The 15,003-nt window shown below is 30.2% G+C and overlaps 1 protein-coding gene across 3 annotated transcripts in view; it reads left to right on the top strand.

Annotated features, from left to right (window-relative positions):
- The window catches only part of Dync2h1 (dynein cytoplasmic 2 heavy chain 1), a 174,019-nt gene that overhangs the window by 145,643 nt on the left and 13,373 nt on the right, over positions 1–15,003 (top strand). For all 3 annotated transcript variants that reach the window (XM_048795761.1, XM_015489688.2, XM_048795760.1), the window contains 4 exons: positions 1,071–1,190; positions 1,721–1,855; positions 4,275–4,418; positions 10,186–10,275. In XM_048795761.1, coding sequence (XP_048651718.1) covers positions 1,071–1,190; positions 1,721–1,855; positions 4,275–4,418; positions 10,186–10,275 — 489 coding nt within the window. The remainder of the gene's footprint in view (positions 1–1,070; positions 1,191–1,720; positions 1,856–4,274; positions 4,419–10,185; positions 10,276–15,003) is intronic.

Below are 15,003 nucleotides of genomic sequence, written 5' to 3'. Positions count from 1 at the left end.
TGATAGTTTTTTTCTCCAAAACCCTGGATCCACTAGAAATACTTCTTTTTTATATAGCATTGCATTGAAGCTAGTCTGTGATGAAATTTCTCTGGGAAATACTGATTCAGTTGGATTTCTTAAATACTAAATTCTAGCTTTTCGAAAAATATTGTTTTGCTATTCACAACTTGTAAACTTAATTTTTTTTGTGTTGTTATTTTTGCTTTTTTGCCCTTTTTTTTTTTTTTTTTTTTTTTTGGTACTGGGACTTGAACCCCATGGGTACTTAACCCCTGAGCCATATATCTACCTCTTTTTAAAAATTTTTATTTTGAGACAGGGTCTGGCTAAGTTGCTAAGGGCCTCACTAAGTTGCTAAGGCTGGTTGTGAATTTACCATCCTCCTGTCTTAGCCTCCTGAGGTGCTGGGATTATAGGAATGTATCATCACGCCCACATATTTTTTACCAGCTTAACAGATAACAGTTTTAGCAAATATAATTCACATACCATACAGTTACCAGTTCAAAGTGTATTATCCAATGGATTGTTAGTGGAAGTGCAAGTAGCTGTGCTTAAGAGTTTGAGGAACAAACTCATCATTTTACTTTCTACCAACAATGTAGGAGCGTTCCATTTTCTCCATATTTTTGCTAATTCATATTAGTTGTCTCTTTAGTAGAAGCTGTCCTTGTAGATGTGAAGTAATATCTCAATATTTTAAGTAATATATCTTGTTATTTTTTGATGTAACTACTTATCAATAGATGACTATTCCATAGTTTTAAAAAATCTAACTTTAGAACTAAATATTGCTTATTGATTTGTTAATTACTATAATTTCCTACAGCTCTTATACTATTAAGCATTTTATTGATCAATTTAACTATTTATCTAATATCTTTTTCATCAGATATAATTGTGAAAGTGTTTCATGTTTAATTAAAAAGAATGAAATGAGGTAACATAGTATCATAATACTTGAAGGATTTGGTCAATACAAAGCCTGTGTAGGAAGTTTTTTTTCTTGTTTTATGCTTTATTGTTAAGATTACCTTGCCCCCCCTTTCCTTTTTTTTCCCCCTTAGCTTTTGGCTTTAACCATTCAACATGAGAAACCTGACTTAGAGGAACAAAAAACAAAACTATTACAACAGGAAGAAGATAAGAAAATACAGCTAGCCAAGCTTGAGGAATCTCTTTTAGAGGTAAAATTGAGCTATTTAGTATATTTTTCATATTGCTTTTTCTCTTTAATAAATAAAAATAACAGTGCCTTTTTAAAAAAATGAGTAGCACTTTCAGAATGTTTTTGTTTTCAAAGGTCTACAAATATCTAATGCCAAAATTCAAACAGAAAACAAGGAGATAGATTTTGGAACATAAGATCTTGAGGAATTACATTTGAGACAAGCAAATTCAACTAATAATTTTTTATACTGCCTTGTTGCATTATTTATCATATGTTCAGAATTTAAAAAGTATTAAAAGTTGGCATGAATTTATAATTTAATCTATAATTTTATATAGTTTTATTTTTTATTAGATATAATAATGACATCATATAATAATATGCTATATTATTTGATATAGGATGACCCAAAGTATTTAAATTTTTTAAAAATAACAAGTTCCTATAAATATTATCAAATTAGTGACAGTTAATATGGGCTTCCTTTAATTGGTTATTTTAATATGTCTAACAATGTTTGTATTATTTTGTTAATTTTTTCTACAGACACTGGCCACATCCCAAGGCAATATTTTGGAAAATAAGGATTTGATTGTATCTTTGAATCAGACAAAAGCAAGTAGTGCACTTATTCAGGACTCACTTAAAGAATCTTACAAACTCCAGATTTCTCTTGATAAAGTAATTATTTCCTCTTGATTTTCTATCAGGTTTTCTTAAATAATTATGTTAATATGATAGAAAATTCAGATCAGGACTTGAGGGTAATGATTATGTCTAAGAAAGAACGCCATAGATAAACATCAGAGCCTTGGGTCTGATTCTTCTTATTATAGAGAGTCAGCTAAGATGTTGGGCTCATGGAGAAAAAAGACTGCTGGTCCACATACACTGGTGGGGTCTACTGATTTTTCACATGTTATCCAAGGTAGAGCTATAATGTTGTACTAAAATTGAAAATGAATACATTAAAAATGAACGTTAGGAGGCAACATCTTTGCCAATTGTGTAAGTGAGCTTTTTTTCTGTTACAAATGCCTGAGATAAATGAACTTAAAAAGAGAAAAGGTTGATTTTGCTTACAGTTTTGGATGTTTCAGGCCATGGTCAGTTTGCTTATGGCTATGGGAAGCAGGAGAGGAAGGAAGAGTGGGAAGAAGGAACCAGGATACCATAATTCCCTTTGAAAACACTCCCTCAATTCTCTAAGAATTCCCATGAGGTCCCACATTTTAAAGGTTCCACTACTTCCCAATAGTATCATGGTCTGGGTGCCTAACCTTTAACAAATGAGCTTTAAAGGGACATTTCAGATCCCAACACTTTTAGGACTTTTCTTAAGATAAAGCCAGTTAAAGATACTAATGGAGTTATAAGCTATTATTTCCATTAAGAAACATTTTTTCCCTAGTTATTCTGTATGCCATCAATGTGATGATCTGAACCATTTTCTTACCAATGGCTTTAAATTATTTTTACTTTATTCTTTTGATGTTTCCTTTAACAAGGTTTCAGTCCTTTATCAGTACAATATCTTTTCCTTTCTTGCATTCTAGTGACTGATCTTTGTTGGAAATAAATGACCAGGGAAATAAATGTTTTTATGAATTTTCAGGCTCTAACCTGACATGAGCTCCAACTGATAGGTTTTAATTATCTTCCATTTGTCTTAATGACTTTTTCAGCTTTTCCTCAATATTTTTTATAAATTTTACACTTCTTTATTGCTGCTTTCTTCACTTGGGAAAGAGCTCTGTTGCAATCAGAAGTTGAGCAAATTTTATAGCCTGATTCCTATCTAGTCACCCAATTTTCCTTACCAAGTCTAAACTTTGCAGATTGCCAGTTGTGATTTCCAGTTTCTACCAAAAGGATTTTGAACTGTATATGCCTTTTCTTACTTAAAGAAAGTAAGAGGGCTGGGGATGTGGCTCAATCGGTAGTGCGTTCGCCTGGCATGCGCGGGGCGCTGGGTTCGATCCTCAGCACCACATAAAAATAAAATAAAGATGTTGTGTCCACCGAAAACTAAAAAATAAATATTAAAAAAGAAAGTAAGAAAGTAAAAAATTATGTATCACATAATTTTACCAGTATCACATTTTTAATTCCAGTGCTTTGATCATGACATGGAGGACCTCCTCAGAGTTCTGTCTAAGATCATTTAATCTTATGATCCTTCTATTTCTATAATTCTTTATTTTCTGTCAAAATGAAGGTTCTTATCATTATTTGCTCTTCCTCTGCTTACATTAAGCTGTGCTATTAGATGATGTGCAAGCCTGTTACAGTCATCTTCTTTTCCTGTTTTTTTTTTTTCTTGACATGTCCCACATACTTGTCTCATAGTTTAAACTTTTCTCTGCTAACCTAGTAGTTCCATGCTCTCTTGCATACCTTACCTAAACAGATTTTTTTTTAAAAAATGTATAATTGCATTTTCTATTGTCTGATTCTGTTTACTATTCTATCTTGCCCTCTTTCCCCAAGTACGTTTGGTCCTCATTAAGACTAATATATGAACCATTTTTAGCTCTGTTATCTGAGGGGCAGAAAAGTATTTGAAATAATGTCTCTCCCAATATTCATTTGTAAAAACGTAAATTCCTAATGTGATGGGATAAGGAGGTGGGACCATGATTATGTCATGAGTGTGGTCCCTCCTAGGTGAGATTAGTGCCCTCATAAAAGACAGCTGAAGGAACTTATTTGCCCCTTCTTGTTTGACATAGCAAGAATCAACTGTTTCTATGAACCAGGAAATGGGGTCTCACTAAACACCAAATCTCCCAGTGCCTTAAGAATCTCAAATTTTCTAGCCACCCAAACTGGGAGAAATTAATTTCTATTATTTAAAAGCAAAACTAGTTTAGTGTATTTTGTTATAGCAGCCTGAATGGACTAAGATGTATATTGTCCTCAACTTCATAAAAATAGGAATAATAACGATGTTTTTTGAGTTGCAAATTTATTTGATTTGTTATCTTATTTGTTGTATGTGTGTGGAAATTTAAGAGGGTGGCTAGACATGTGCATAGTGGTCTGTAGGTGGCAGTAAAGCACTATACTAAAGTGTTTCCCCTTCTCCAATGATCCACAGGAGCGGGATGCCTATCTTCCTCTGGCTGAGAGTGCCAGTAAGATGTACTTCATTATCTCTGACTTGTCTAAAATTAATAATATGTACCGTTTTAGTTTGGCTGCTTTTCTACGACTTTTTCAACGAGCTCTGCAAAACAAACAGGTAAGCTGTTGGTTGCCCTGTGGTTGAATTTGACCAGTCACTTTACTATGTACTTAATTTATAATAATAATTTTCTGATAAAACATGTAGAATTATGCTTCAGAAGACCACATCTATTACTTTCAACATATATTTAAAATAAACCAGTTTCTTAATTTCATTTTATTTTCTTAGCGGTTCTAATGTAACAGTCTTTTGATGGAAACAATTTATGTTTTTAGAATAAATTAATAAGTAAAATATGATGATTAAAAATCTAATAATTAATAAAAACATAAAATAAGAAATTATCCACATAACCCCATTACATAGTATATATCTTTGTTTGGGACCATAATATGAAAGTATTGTTCTTAATAATGTGTACACAGTAATGTACTGCTTTAGGAAGCTTATATTCTAGTGGAGGGAAGGATATATAAAGGATAATATTGTTTTAAAGTAGCACACTGTAATTAAAAAATGTATACTGTGGGCAACTTCCATGTCAATAAATAAATACATAACTACACAATATTTTTAAGTGATAGGTTATCTCTGCGGAGTATCATATTATTAAAAACATTTTCTTATGTTCATGTGAGAAATTTTGTCAGGATAGAACAGGGATGGCTTCTCAGGCTGGAATGTCTTGAGGATGTGGTGGGGAGGGGTTTCACTTGCCCAGGTGGCTGGGATGGGAGGACTTGATAAGTAGGACTGCTTACTGCAGCACCTTTGTGCTAGGTTTGACTTCTTTACAGCACAGAGTAGATGGACTTGTTGTATTATACCTTGGGGCACCAAAGGCATATTCCAGTGAATGAAGTAGAAACCTTTTATAACCTAGCCTTAAGTTAGTGTTATTTCTGCTGTCATGTATTGGCTGAAACAGTCAAAAGCCTGCCCATATTCAAGGAGAATAGGAAGTAGACTTCACCATTTGATGGAAAGAATATTGAGTAATTTTGGGGTTATGTTTTAAAATAGCTGTAGACATTAATAGGTTCTTACCCCCACCCACCAAGTGTTTTCTTAAATCCTAGACTTCATCTTGGCTGGGGTAAAAATGCACATTTGTAAGCTTTTTGACAAATACTAATTATCCTTCAGAAATATATGATTATTGGTGTATTAAACTGATTCAGTGATGACTTTTTCTTAACATGTTAACAACATCTTAACAACAGGTATTTTATATCTTTAAATAATTGTTCGATTAAACAATTGAAAATTATTTCATTGTTTTTGTAAATCTTTGATCATTTGTAAGGCAAATATAACTTATAAAACAAACATAATATTATTTGATATTTGCATTTTTCTTCAGTGAATGATGTTTTTATATCATTTGTGTATTTTTCTTTATGTTAATTATATAGTAGAGTTTTAAGAGATTCTTATATATTAAGGGTCTAAAGTCTTTTTCATGTGCTACATGTGCCTTTTTTTATTTCTAAAATATTTCTGCAAAGCCAGTTACATCAAAATTATCTTCTTGGTTTTTATACTTGGAATGAGTATGATATTAATGTTTTAAAAATATTTTAAAAATAAAAATGTTTATAAAATAAAAATGTTTTACAGAAGAAAATAAACTTTTCTTTTGATTAAATTAGGAAGCACTGTTCATATGCTTTTGAAATAATATTTTTGGAAGAGAATAAATTTTTCTTTTGCTTAAATAATGGAGCACAATTTCATGGTCAAGTAAATTTACTTAAATCTCTTTTTCAGGGGAAAGATTATTCATTTAATAAACATTATTGCAGACTTACTTATAACTTATAAATATATAGCAGACATTCCAGGCATTGTGCTAGGTTCTGGGAGTGTTTAGCAGAGACCAATAGGAAAAGCTACTCCTTATCTTCATTGGTGTGGACCATTTGATATTTTTTCCATCAGTGAATTGTTTTATATATCCTTTTTTATTTGTTTATTAATCATGATTCTGTTATTAATTTTTTCCCACTAATGTATGTCATTCAAATTTGCTCTCACATTCAAATTTGAAATAAATTTCCGTTTAATAGTGACCTTGTGCTTTGGTATAGATTTTGTTAGCAAAAATTTCTCTACACAGTCATAGTTCATGTCTCTAGTATATATTTTTCATTTCCTTTGGACAAACACTAGATTTTGGTCTTTAGGTTTAAAAAAATAGTTTAAAACATTACATTTAATCAAACTATTTATAATATTTTACTTTTGGAAACATTTTTACAAAATATATAGAATCCAATAAGGTCTATAAGAATTAATTCATAACATATGATTGATTTTATTCTGATTCACTGTGTCAGCAGATAAAAATAAGGATAATTATGCTTGTCTTTTACTGGGGACTGAATTAGAGCAAATTATATTCCATGTTTTTATGATTTGTCAAAATGTATCCTAATGTTACATATAACTAAAAAAGTAAAAAAATAATTCTAAAAAACTTTAAAATTATATGATAAATTTATTTATAATTCCTCTTTATTCTTTGGTCACAAAATATATATGTTAAAAAATCAGTAACTATATACTGTGGTATGAGAACTAATAAATAGTGTAGAAGTTCAATCAAACTTAGTAAGTGTATTAGTGTTCTTTATGTTTTAGAAAAGCTAATCCACTTTCCTCAGTTATAATAGTACTGTAATAATATGTACATTGATCAAATTTCACCCTTGTGTGTGCATATATGTGGGTGTATATGTGTACATTTCAATTTATTTTTAAAAAGTAACATAATTTTAAATATGTAGAGTAAAAACCGTGCTTTTCAGTGTTTTGTAAATCTAGATCTTATAGGTACTGTATTCTGTTTTATTTTTTCTTACACTTTTTTTTCATTTTTAATTGCTTCATTATAGTTATGCATAATGGTGGGATTTTTACATATTCATTGTTATATGAATACAACATAACACTATAATTTGACCACTATAATTTCCTAACTCTCTTTTATAATAGAGTGTATTTTAGAGAATCTAAGTCTCAATTTCATAATTGATCTTTCTTAATAAGAGGAGCATTTGCTATATAAACTAGGAACAGACAATTCTTCTGGTTAGAACATGCTACCAACACCACCAGAAGTGTACACTTGAAGTATCTGGGTACAACTAATCTTTATTGGTGTGGACCATTTGATATTTTTTCCATCTCTAAATGATTAAAATTATTTTAGTAGGTTTATTTTGGTTGTTGTTGTTGCTGTTAGTTATAATCACAAGGAACCAAACAAATTTAATCTAATTATTATATCAGAATTGAACTTTATAAGACGTATTCTTCAAATGCCTCCTGAAGTGAGAAGTAAAATTTACATTATAATGAGAGAAAAGTTCAGTTTATACAACCCTCATTTCTATGCCAAGCAATATTTTTTTTTATTAAAAGAAATAGCCATTAGTGATATCCTTTCAAATGGTGGCAGTCATGTACATTGGAAATACCAAATGAGATAAAAAACTAAAGGTGTATGTGAGTTTTTGCTGTATCGGTCTCAAAATTATTGTTATCCTTATTCAACCTGTAGTGCATAGTTCAGTATTGTTTAGGTTCTCATATTAAGGATGAGAAATATAAGATGATTTTGGTCATCGTATTTTGGGACTGAATGGATAATTATATAATACAAGTAATTTAAATGGCCTTAACCCAAATTGAAATAGTGTTTTAAAATTACTTATTTTTAAATGTTTGTATTAGTATATTATAGTTATATATAATATTGAATTCATTTTGATGTAATCTTACATGAATGGAATATGAATAGCTCCACTTCAGTCCCCATTACTTTGTTTTTTCCTCCCCTCCTTCCTTATCCTACTCCCCTACCTCTACTGTACTAGTCTTCCTTCTATTTATTTACAGTTTTTTGAATTGGTGCACTATATATATGTATATATGGTGAAATTTACTGTGGTACATTCATATATATTCATTGCATATTTTTGTTCATTTCGTTCTACAGTTTTTTTTTCCCTTTTTTTCTGCTTCCTCCCCTTCTATTCCTTTCCTCTACTCTACTGATTGCCCTTCCATTTTCATGGGTTTCCCCCACTTTTTTCCTCTTATTTTGCTCTAGTTTCTGCATATAAGAGAAAATAATTGATACTTGACTTTCTTGATCTGGCTTATTTAATTTAGCTAGATGTTCTCTAGTTCTATCCATTTATCAGCAAATACCATAATTTCATTCTTTTTTTATGACTGAATAAAACTCTATTGTGTAGATATACCAAATTTTCTTTATCCATTTGTCTGTTGTTAGGCACTTGGACTTGTTCCATAATTTGGCTATTGTGAATTGCACTGCTATAAATATTGATGGGCCTGTATCATTCTAGTATGCTGACTTTAGCTTTTTAGGATAATGGTGGTTCTATATTTAGTCTTTTGAGTAATTACCATACTGCTTTCCAAAGTGGTAATGCTAATTTGCAGTCCTACCAAAAATGTATAAATTTATACAAAAATGTAACTTTTATCCTACATTCTTGCCAGCATTTATTATTGTTTGTATTCTTGATGATTGCTATTCTGAGTGAGATGAAATCTCAAAGTAGTTTTGATTTGCATTTTCCTGATTTCTAGGGATGTTGAACATTTTTTAAAATATATTTGTTGGCCATATGTATTTCTTCTTTTGAGAAGTGTCTCTTCAGATCTGTTTTCCATCTATTGGTTGCAATATTTAAGGGGAGAGTTTTTTGTTTTAATTCTTTATGTATTCTGGGTATTAATCCCCTCTCAGAGGAGCAGCTGGCAAAGATCTCCTTCCATTCTGTAGTGTCTCTTATCACACTCTTGTTTCCTTTGCTGTGCAGAAACTTTTAAATTTGATGCCATACCACTTATTGATTCTTGTTTTTATTTCTAGAACTTTAGGGGTTTCATAAGGAAATCAGTGCCTGTGTCAATATGTTGGAATGTTGAGCTTATGTTTTCTTCTTATAGTTGCAAAGTTTCTGGTCTGATTTCTAGGTCTTTGAGCCACTTTGAGTTGACTTTTGTACACATTGAAAGATAGAGATCTAGTTTCATTCTTGTACATGTAGATATCCTATTTTCTCAGGACTATTTGGTAAAAAGGTTGTCTTTTCGGCAACATATGTTTTTGGCACCTTTGTCAAGTATCAGATGACTGTGTCTATTAGAATTTGTTTCGTGTCTTCTATTTTCTTTCATTGGTTTTCACGTCTGTTTTGATAACAATAGCATGTTGTTTTTGTTATTATAGCTCTGTAGTATAATTTGAGATCAGTTATTGTGGTGCCTCCAACATTGTTTTTGTTGCTCAGGATTGCTTTGACTATTATGGGTCTTTTATTGTTCCAAATAAATTTTAGGACTTTTTTTTTATAGTTCTGTGGAGAATGTCATTGATATTTTGATGGGGATTATAATGAATTTGAATAGCACTTTTGGTGGTGTGACTATTTTAGCAATATTAATTCTACCTTAGATAGTGTTTTTGATGCTATGAGAATCAAAATGTTATGGGTGAAATTCAATTAATTTTGTTTTTGGGGGAATTGGAGTACATAAGAGTTCAATATCATTTATTAAAAGTTTTATGCATTTTAGAAAAACACATAAAATTTTATATTAGTGTATAAATTTAATTCATTTATTTGTTTAGTCCTTTGGGGTTGATGGGCAAAGGTGCTATTTCAGAATCAGTTTTGTGTCTGGAGAAATAATTTATAAGAATGATTAAACTCTGCAGTACCTTTTAAATGTAATAACTTTCCTAATGCTCTTTCAATTATTAAATTGTAATCTACAGGTGTTTGAAAATACAGAACAGAGAATCCAGTCTCTTATAAACTCATTAAAACATATGGCATATGAGTATATATGTCGTTGCCTATTTAAGGTAAGAAGCATTATATTTTTTCACATATAATATACTATATGAAGCCAGTGTGGTGGCATTGTTCCAGCTACTTGGGAGGCTAAGTGAAGAGGATCACTTGTATATAGGAGTTCATGATCTGCCTAGGCAACACAGTGTGACCCCAATTTTAAAGTATATGTGTATATTTGTGTGTGTGTGTGTGTGTGTGTGTGTGTATACACACACAAATTACTTCATTCTTGATTTTTTTATAGAGTTTACAGTTATATAACCATTTAACCACTAGAATTGGCCTTTTTGCCATTTTCTCATTATATTCATTGCTTATTGGAATATCTTACAACATTCCAGGATTTTGTGAGGTGAAAAGGGAAGTGTGGAAGGGAGAGTAAACACTTGGGTTAGCTGCCTTGGCTCTGAACATTTCAGTAAAAACAGATTGCATATTATCTAAAGGGTTTCTTATCCTCAACCTGTGATATTTTGGGCACATAATTATTTGTTATGTGAGGAGTGTCATGTGCATTTTAGAACATTTAGCAGTATTCCCGATCTCTGTGAATGAATGCCAGTAGGACTTGCTCCCCTTGACTCTCCATTTGTAAGAGTCAAAACATGTCTCTAGACATTGCCCAATGTCCCTAGGGTCTTGGGAATAAAATTGTTTCTCATTGCTAACGTTATTAGGTAAACTAATACCTGCTTCTGAGTTAGGAGGAGTTGGAGTAGGTTGTTGTGGAAGCCTTCATATTATGAAGGTTCCAGAGAAACATGCAATAAATAAAATTATAGAAAAAAAAAAAAGAAACTTTTGACCTTTAGAGAAAACATGGAGACTTTTCATTTAGGATTAAAAAAAAAAGTCTTTGAGTGTAGCTTAAGATATAATATTAAAGAAGATAAAGGCAGTTAACTGAGTTTGAGAAATAGTTATCATGGTTCATTTATAAAAAGACTTAGCAAATCTTGAAAATTATCAATATTTTTTTAGAAAGGGACATTAATTTTTATTTTTTAAGAACTTTATTTGAGACAATAATTTTTTAAATATCTTTCAGTATTTTGACAAAGATTATTATTGGGAGTTCAAGAAATTATGCTTGAGCATTTCTGCAGAATTCCTTCTTTAATGGGAACTTGGATTTGTATTTTTCTTTTAATGGTCTTATAATTAGTTCACTATGATTCTAAAATTCACCCTTTGGGTCTCAATTTTTAACTTGTATAAAATGTTGAATTATAAGCAAGTAATGTTAATCTAGTTTATCAGTAAAATGGATGATCTTAGAGGATAACCTTTATAGTGATAGTTTCATTAGTTATAATTCTCATGATGTCTGTAACATTTGTATAATATATTATCATGTAATAATTAATTATTTTTTATCACACAAACTTAAAAATATTTTCAAAAGGAGCTTTAAACTTTATGGAACTGTAATAGAAAAAAACCCCTAAAGATTAATTTGTTTGTTATAGTCCATTTCCTTTCTCTTTTGTATTCATATTTATAAAAATGTAGTTTTAAAAAACTGATTATATATTTTGTTCTATAGCTTCTCCTTCGTTACAATAGGTCCTAAAGATTTTACCATAAATATAAATATGTTAACCTCATTATTTTTAGTGATTGTATGCCATTCAAAAATGTGGCTATACAGGTTGAATATTCTTTATTCACAATGCTTAGGATCAGTGTTTCACATTTTGGAAACAGTGAGAAGTTTTTTTTTTTTTTACCAGTTAACTCCCACCCATTGAGTGATTAAAGATACCTCTTTCCTTGTATAATTATTAATCTTGGATGTTATCAGTCTTTTTAATTTTTACCATGCTCTGGTTTATAAATGTTGTCTTACTTTTTTTTTTAATGTCTTCTCTTGTTTTTAAAGTTTTTTTTTTTAACTCTCCTCCCTTATCCTTCTGTATTTCTCTATTTTTCTTAATATTTTAAAGAAAAAGCTTTTGCTTTATATAGAGCAAGTCCACTTTGTAGTAATTATGGTCTTTAAGTTTTATTTTTTAATCATTGAACTTACTTATTTTTATTTCTATTTATTTATATGAGAAAATTTTTAATGATATGTTAATCATTTTTATTTTCTAGTTAATATATTAAATTACAGTTTCATTTTGGTCATTCTCAGTAGTAATGTATTTAATGCTTTCCTATTTTCCTTCCTAAGACCTCTACATTAAAATAGACTGTGATTTATAAAAATGTCAAGGAGCTATAGCTATATTAATCTGTTCCAAATTCTTTTGGAAAGTGGATATGTTATAAATAAATCTTATTCTTAAATAGTGCTTTAGGTTTAATGATATCATCCTTCATATTTTTTCCAAATATTAGTAGCTTTTTTTGTTAGTTTCTTATTTCTAAGCTATTTCAGTTTATATAGTTTCATTTTATTTTTAGCAATACATTATCTTTGCTAATAAGGTTTAAGTCCTATGTTATATTTTGCAAAGTAATTAGGGAAGGATAAGTATTTAGTATGAACATGTTTTGACATGTCAGTGGAATATAGTTAGGGTTACTTCTTTGAAATCACTTTGCTTTTTAAAAAATACATTTAAGTTAGACTAAGGCAATGTTTTGTTATACTGGGAGAGAGGTTGAGAAGCTTTACTTCCTTAATATTTTAGTGCTCAATTGGAGTTTTTCATTGCCTATATTGAGTTTCTATTGTGAACAGTTAAAATCATAAAAAGACAACTATGCAAACTGTGGTTTGCAGTTCTTAGGTCATGTTTGTAATTGATGATGTAATATTTGTTGTGTAAAATTCATTTCTGTTTGAGTAACGTTCAACCTATACAGCATGAATTAAATATTCCATAAAGTTTCAAAAGGAATAAAAATTCAGAAAGCATATTAATCCAAAAGCAATGAGGTATTTCTCAAGTTTTGGAATTATAACTACTGAGAATGGAACCATTTTCAAATTTTTGTGAAAGCTTTTGGGATTTAGCAATCAGTGTAATATTAAACTGCCTGCCAGAATTTCTCTGTGCTGATTTAGCTGTTGTGTTGGTTACAGCAATATGGCCACAATAGATTTTTGAAATAGAGACAGACTAGGATTATTAGCATTCTCATCACAGTGAGCTGAAAGAAAGTTGACCTGGAATAGAAGAATGATTGACTTGTTTTATGGCAGAAAATTTAGACTACCCAAGTAGAGAAAACTATCTAGTAATTTCAGCTTAGATTAACCATGTCATTATTTTTTTCTTCAAAATCAAAAGTTTTTATTTCAGCTGATTAAGTATTTTAGAAAATTGAAATATTTGGTCATTGAAATATTTGGTTCCCTGAAACTTATGATTATTATAAAACTATGTACAAGTTAATCTTTTGCATGTCATTTCTTCCATTTCAGTTTGACCCAGAGTAATGGAAGCTATTGTGAAGTGTTGGTTTCAAGCTAGTGAATCAACAGAAGAGGGTTGGAAGGGAGGATTGGGAGGATATAGTTTTACTGTTTCTTCCTCTTTATGGAAGTATTAAAGAGATTTGAAAAGATATAAAAAGAATGTCTCATGGGTTATGAAGAGAATTTTTTTTCATGCAAACTCCTTGACTATTTTCTGTATAGCTCACTTTACCTTTCTTTTCAAACGAATTTGCTTATTGACTGAGTAAAATTCAAGTGGACACTATTTTAAAATAAAATATGAATAACATCTCATTGTTTTAATTTTACAATTTATTTAATTTTTATATTTTTTCCTATCAAAATGTGTTTTGTTATGTTAAAAATTGGAAATTTTCTCCCTGGATGTTTAGACATGAAATAACCGGTGGTGATTACAATAGTTCTTGATAATTGAGATAATATTTTTATACTTCAATAGCTTTTAAACTTTCAATATCAAATCTAACCATTTGAGTTTTTTGAACATATATTTAATGTGCATAGAATTGCCCATTGAAATGTATGATTTAGCTGTAAACCCAAGTGCAAGTGCTCAAGTTCTGTGCTATATCATCTCCTTTCATTAAAGTGAGACTTTTCTTTCTAAAATAGTATATACTTTTCATTAAATGTTTGATGAAATTTATGCAATAGAAATAAAATAAATGAATTGCTTATATTTTCAACCGTTTCTTAGTCTCTAAGAATCGTGGAATTTATGGAATATTTTTAGAGTAATTTTTTTCTAGCATCATATATAGCATATCAGTTCACTACATATGAGGTAGTTATTATTCATCACTTTTTGATAAATGCCTTAAATATTTTGCCATTTATGGCTTACAATAGTCCTGTTATACAAAGGAGGACACTACTAGATTTAGAACTAATAACCTTTTGCTGCTCAGATCTAGAAAATGTTGGAGTTGGAATTCAAATTCATTCTATATTATGTTTAAGATATCTTGTTAACAGGATGCAGATGAAACAAACCACTATATCTAGAAATGTGATCTTGATCTCAGGTATAAAGTGGACTTTGAAGATTTCTTCACATCATATTAATTGTGATCTAATACTTTACTTTATGTGTGATATAATGGTTTGGGAGAAATGATTTATACCACTCAGCGGCCTTTTTTTCTTTTTTTTCTTCATTCAGCCAGTTATTCAAGTAGATGACCAGTTGAGATGTTACTTTTATCTACTCCCTTTTCTATTAAAGTGTTTTCTAATAGAACCATTATTTCAATGGAACGAATAATGAGAGATTTTGGGATCGAGGATGGCCAGCGTCTCATTGGGGGGTTCTTCTGCCCAGAGG

Source organism: Marmota marmota, unplaced genomic scaffold (assembly GCF_001458135.2).
Source record: "Marmota marmota marmota unplaced genomic scaffold, marMar, whole genome shotgun sequence".
Lineage (NCBI taxonomy): Eukaryota > Metazoa > Chordata > Mammalia > Rodentia > Sciuridae > Marmota > Marmota marmota.
This window is presented reverse-complemented; position numbering and strand designations above follow the sequence as displayed.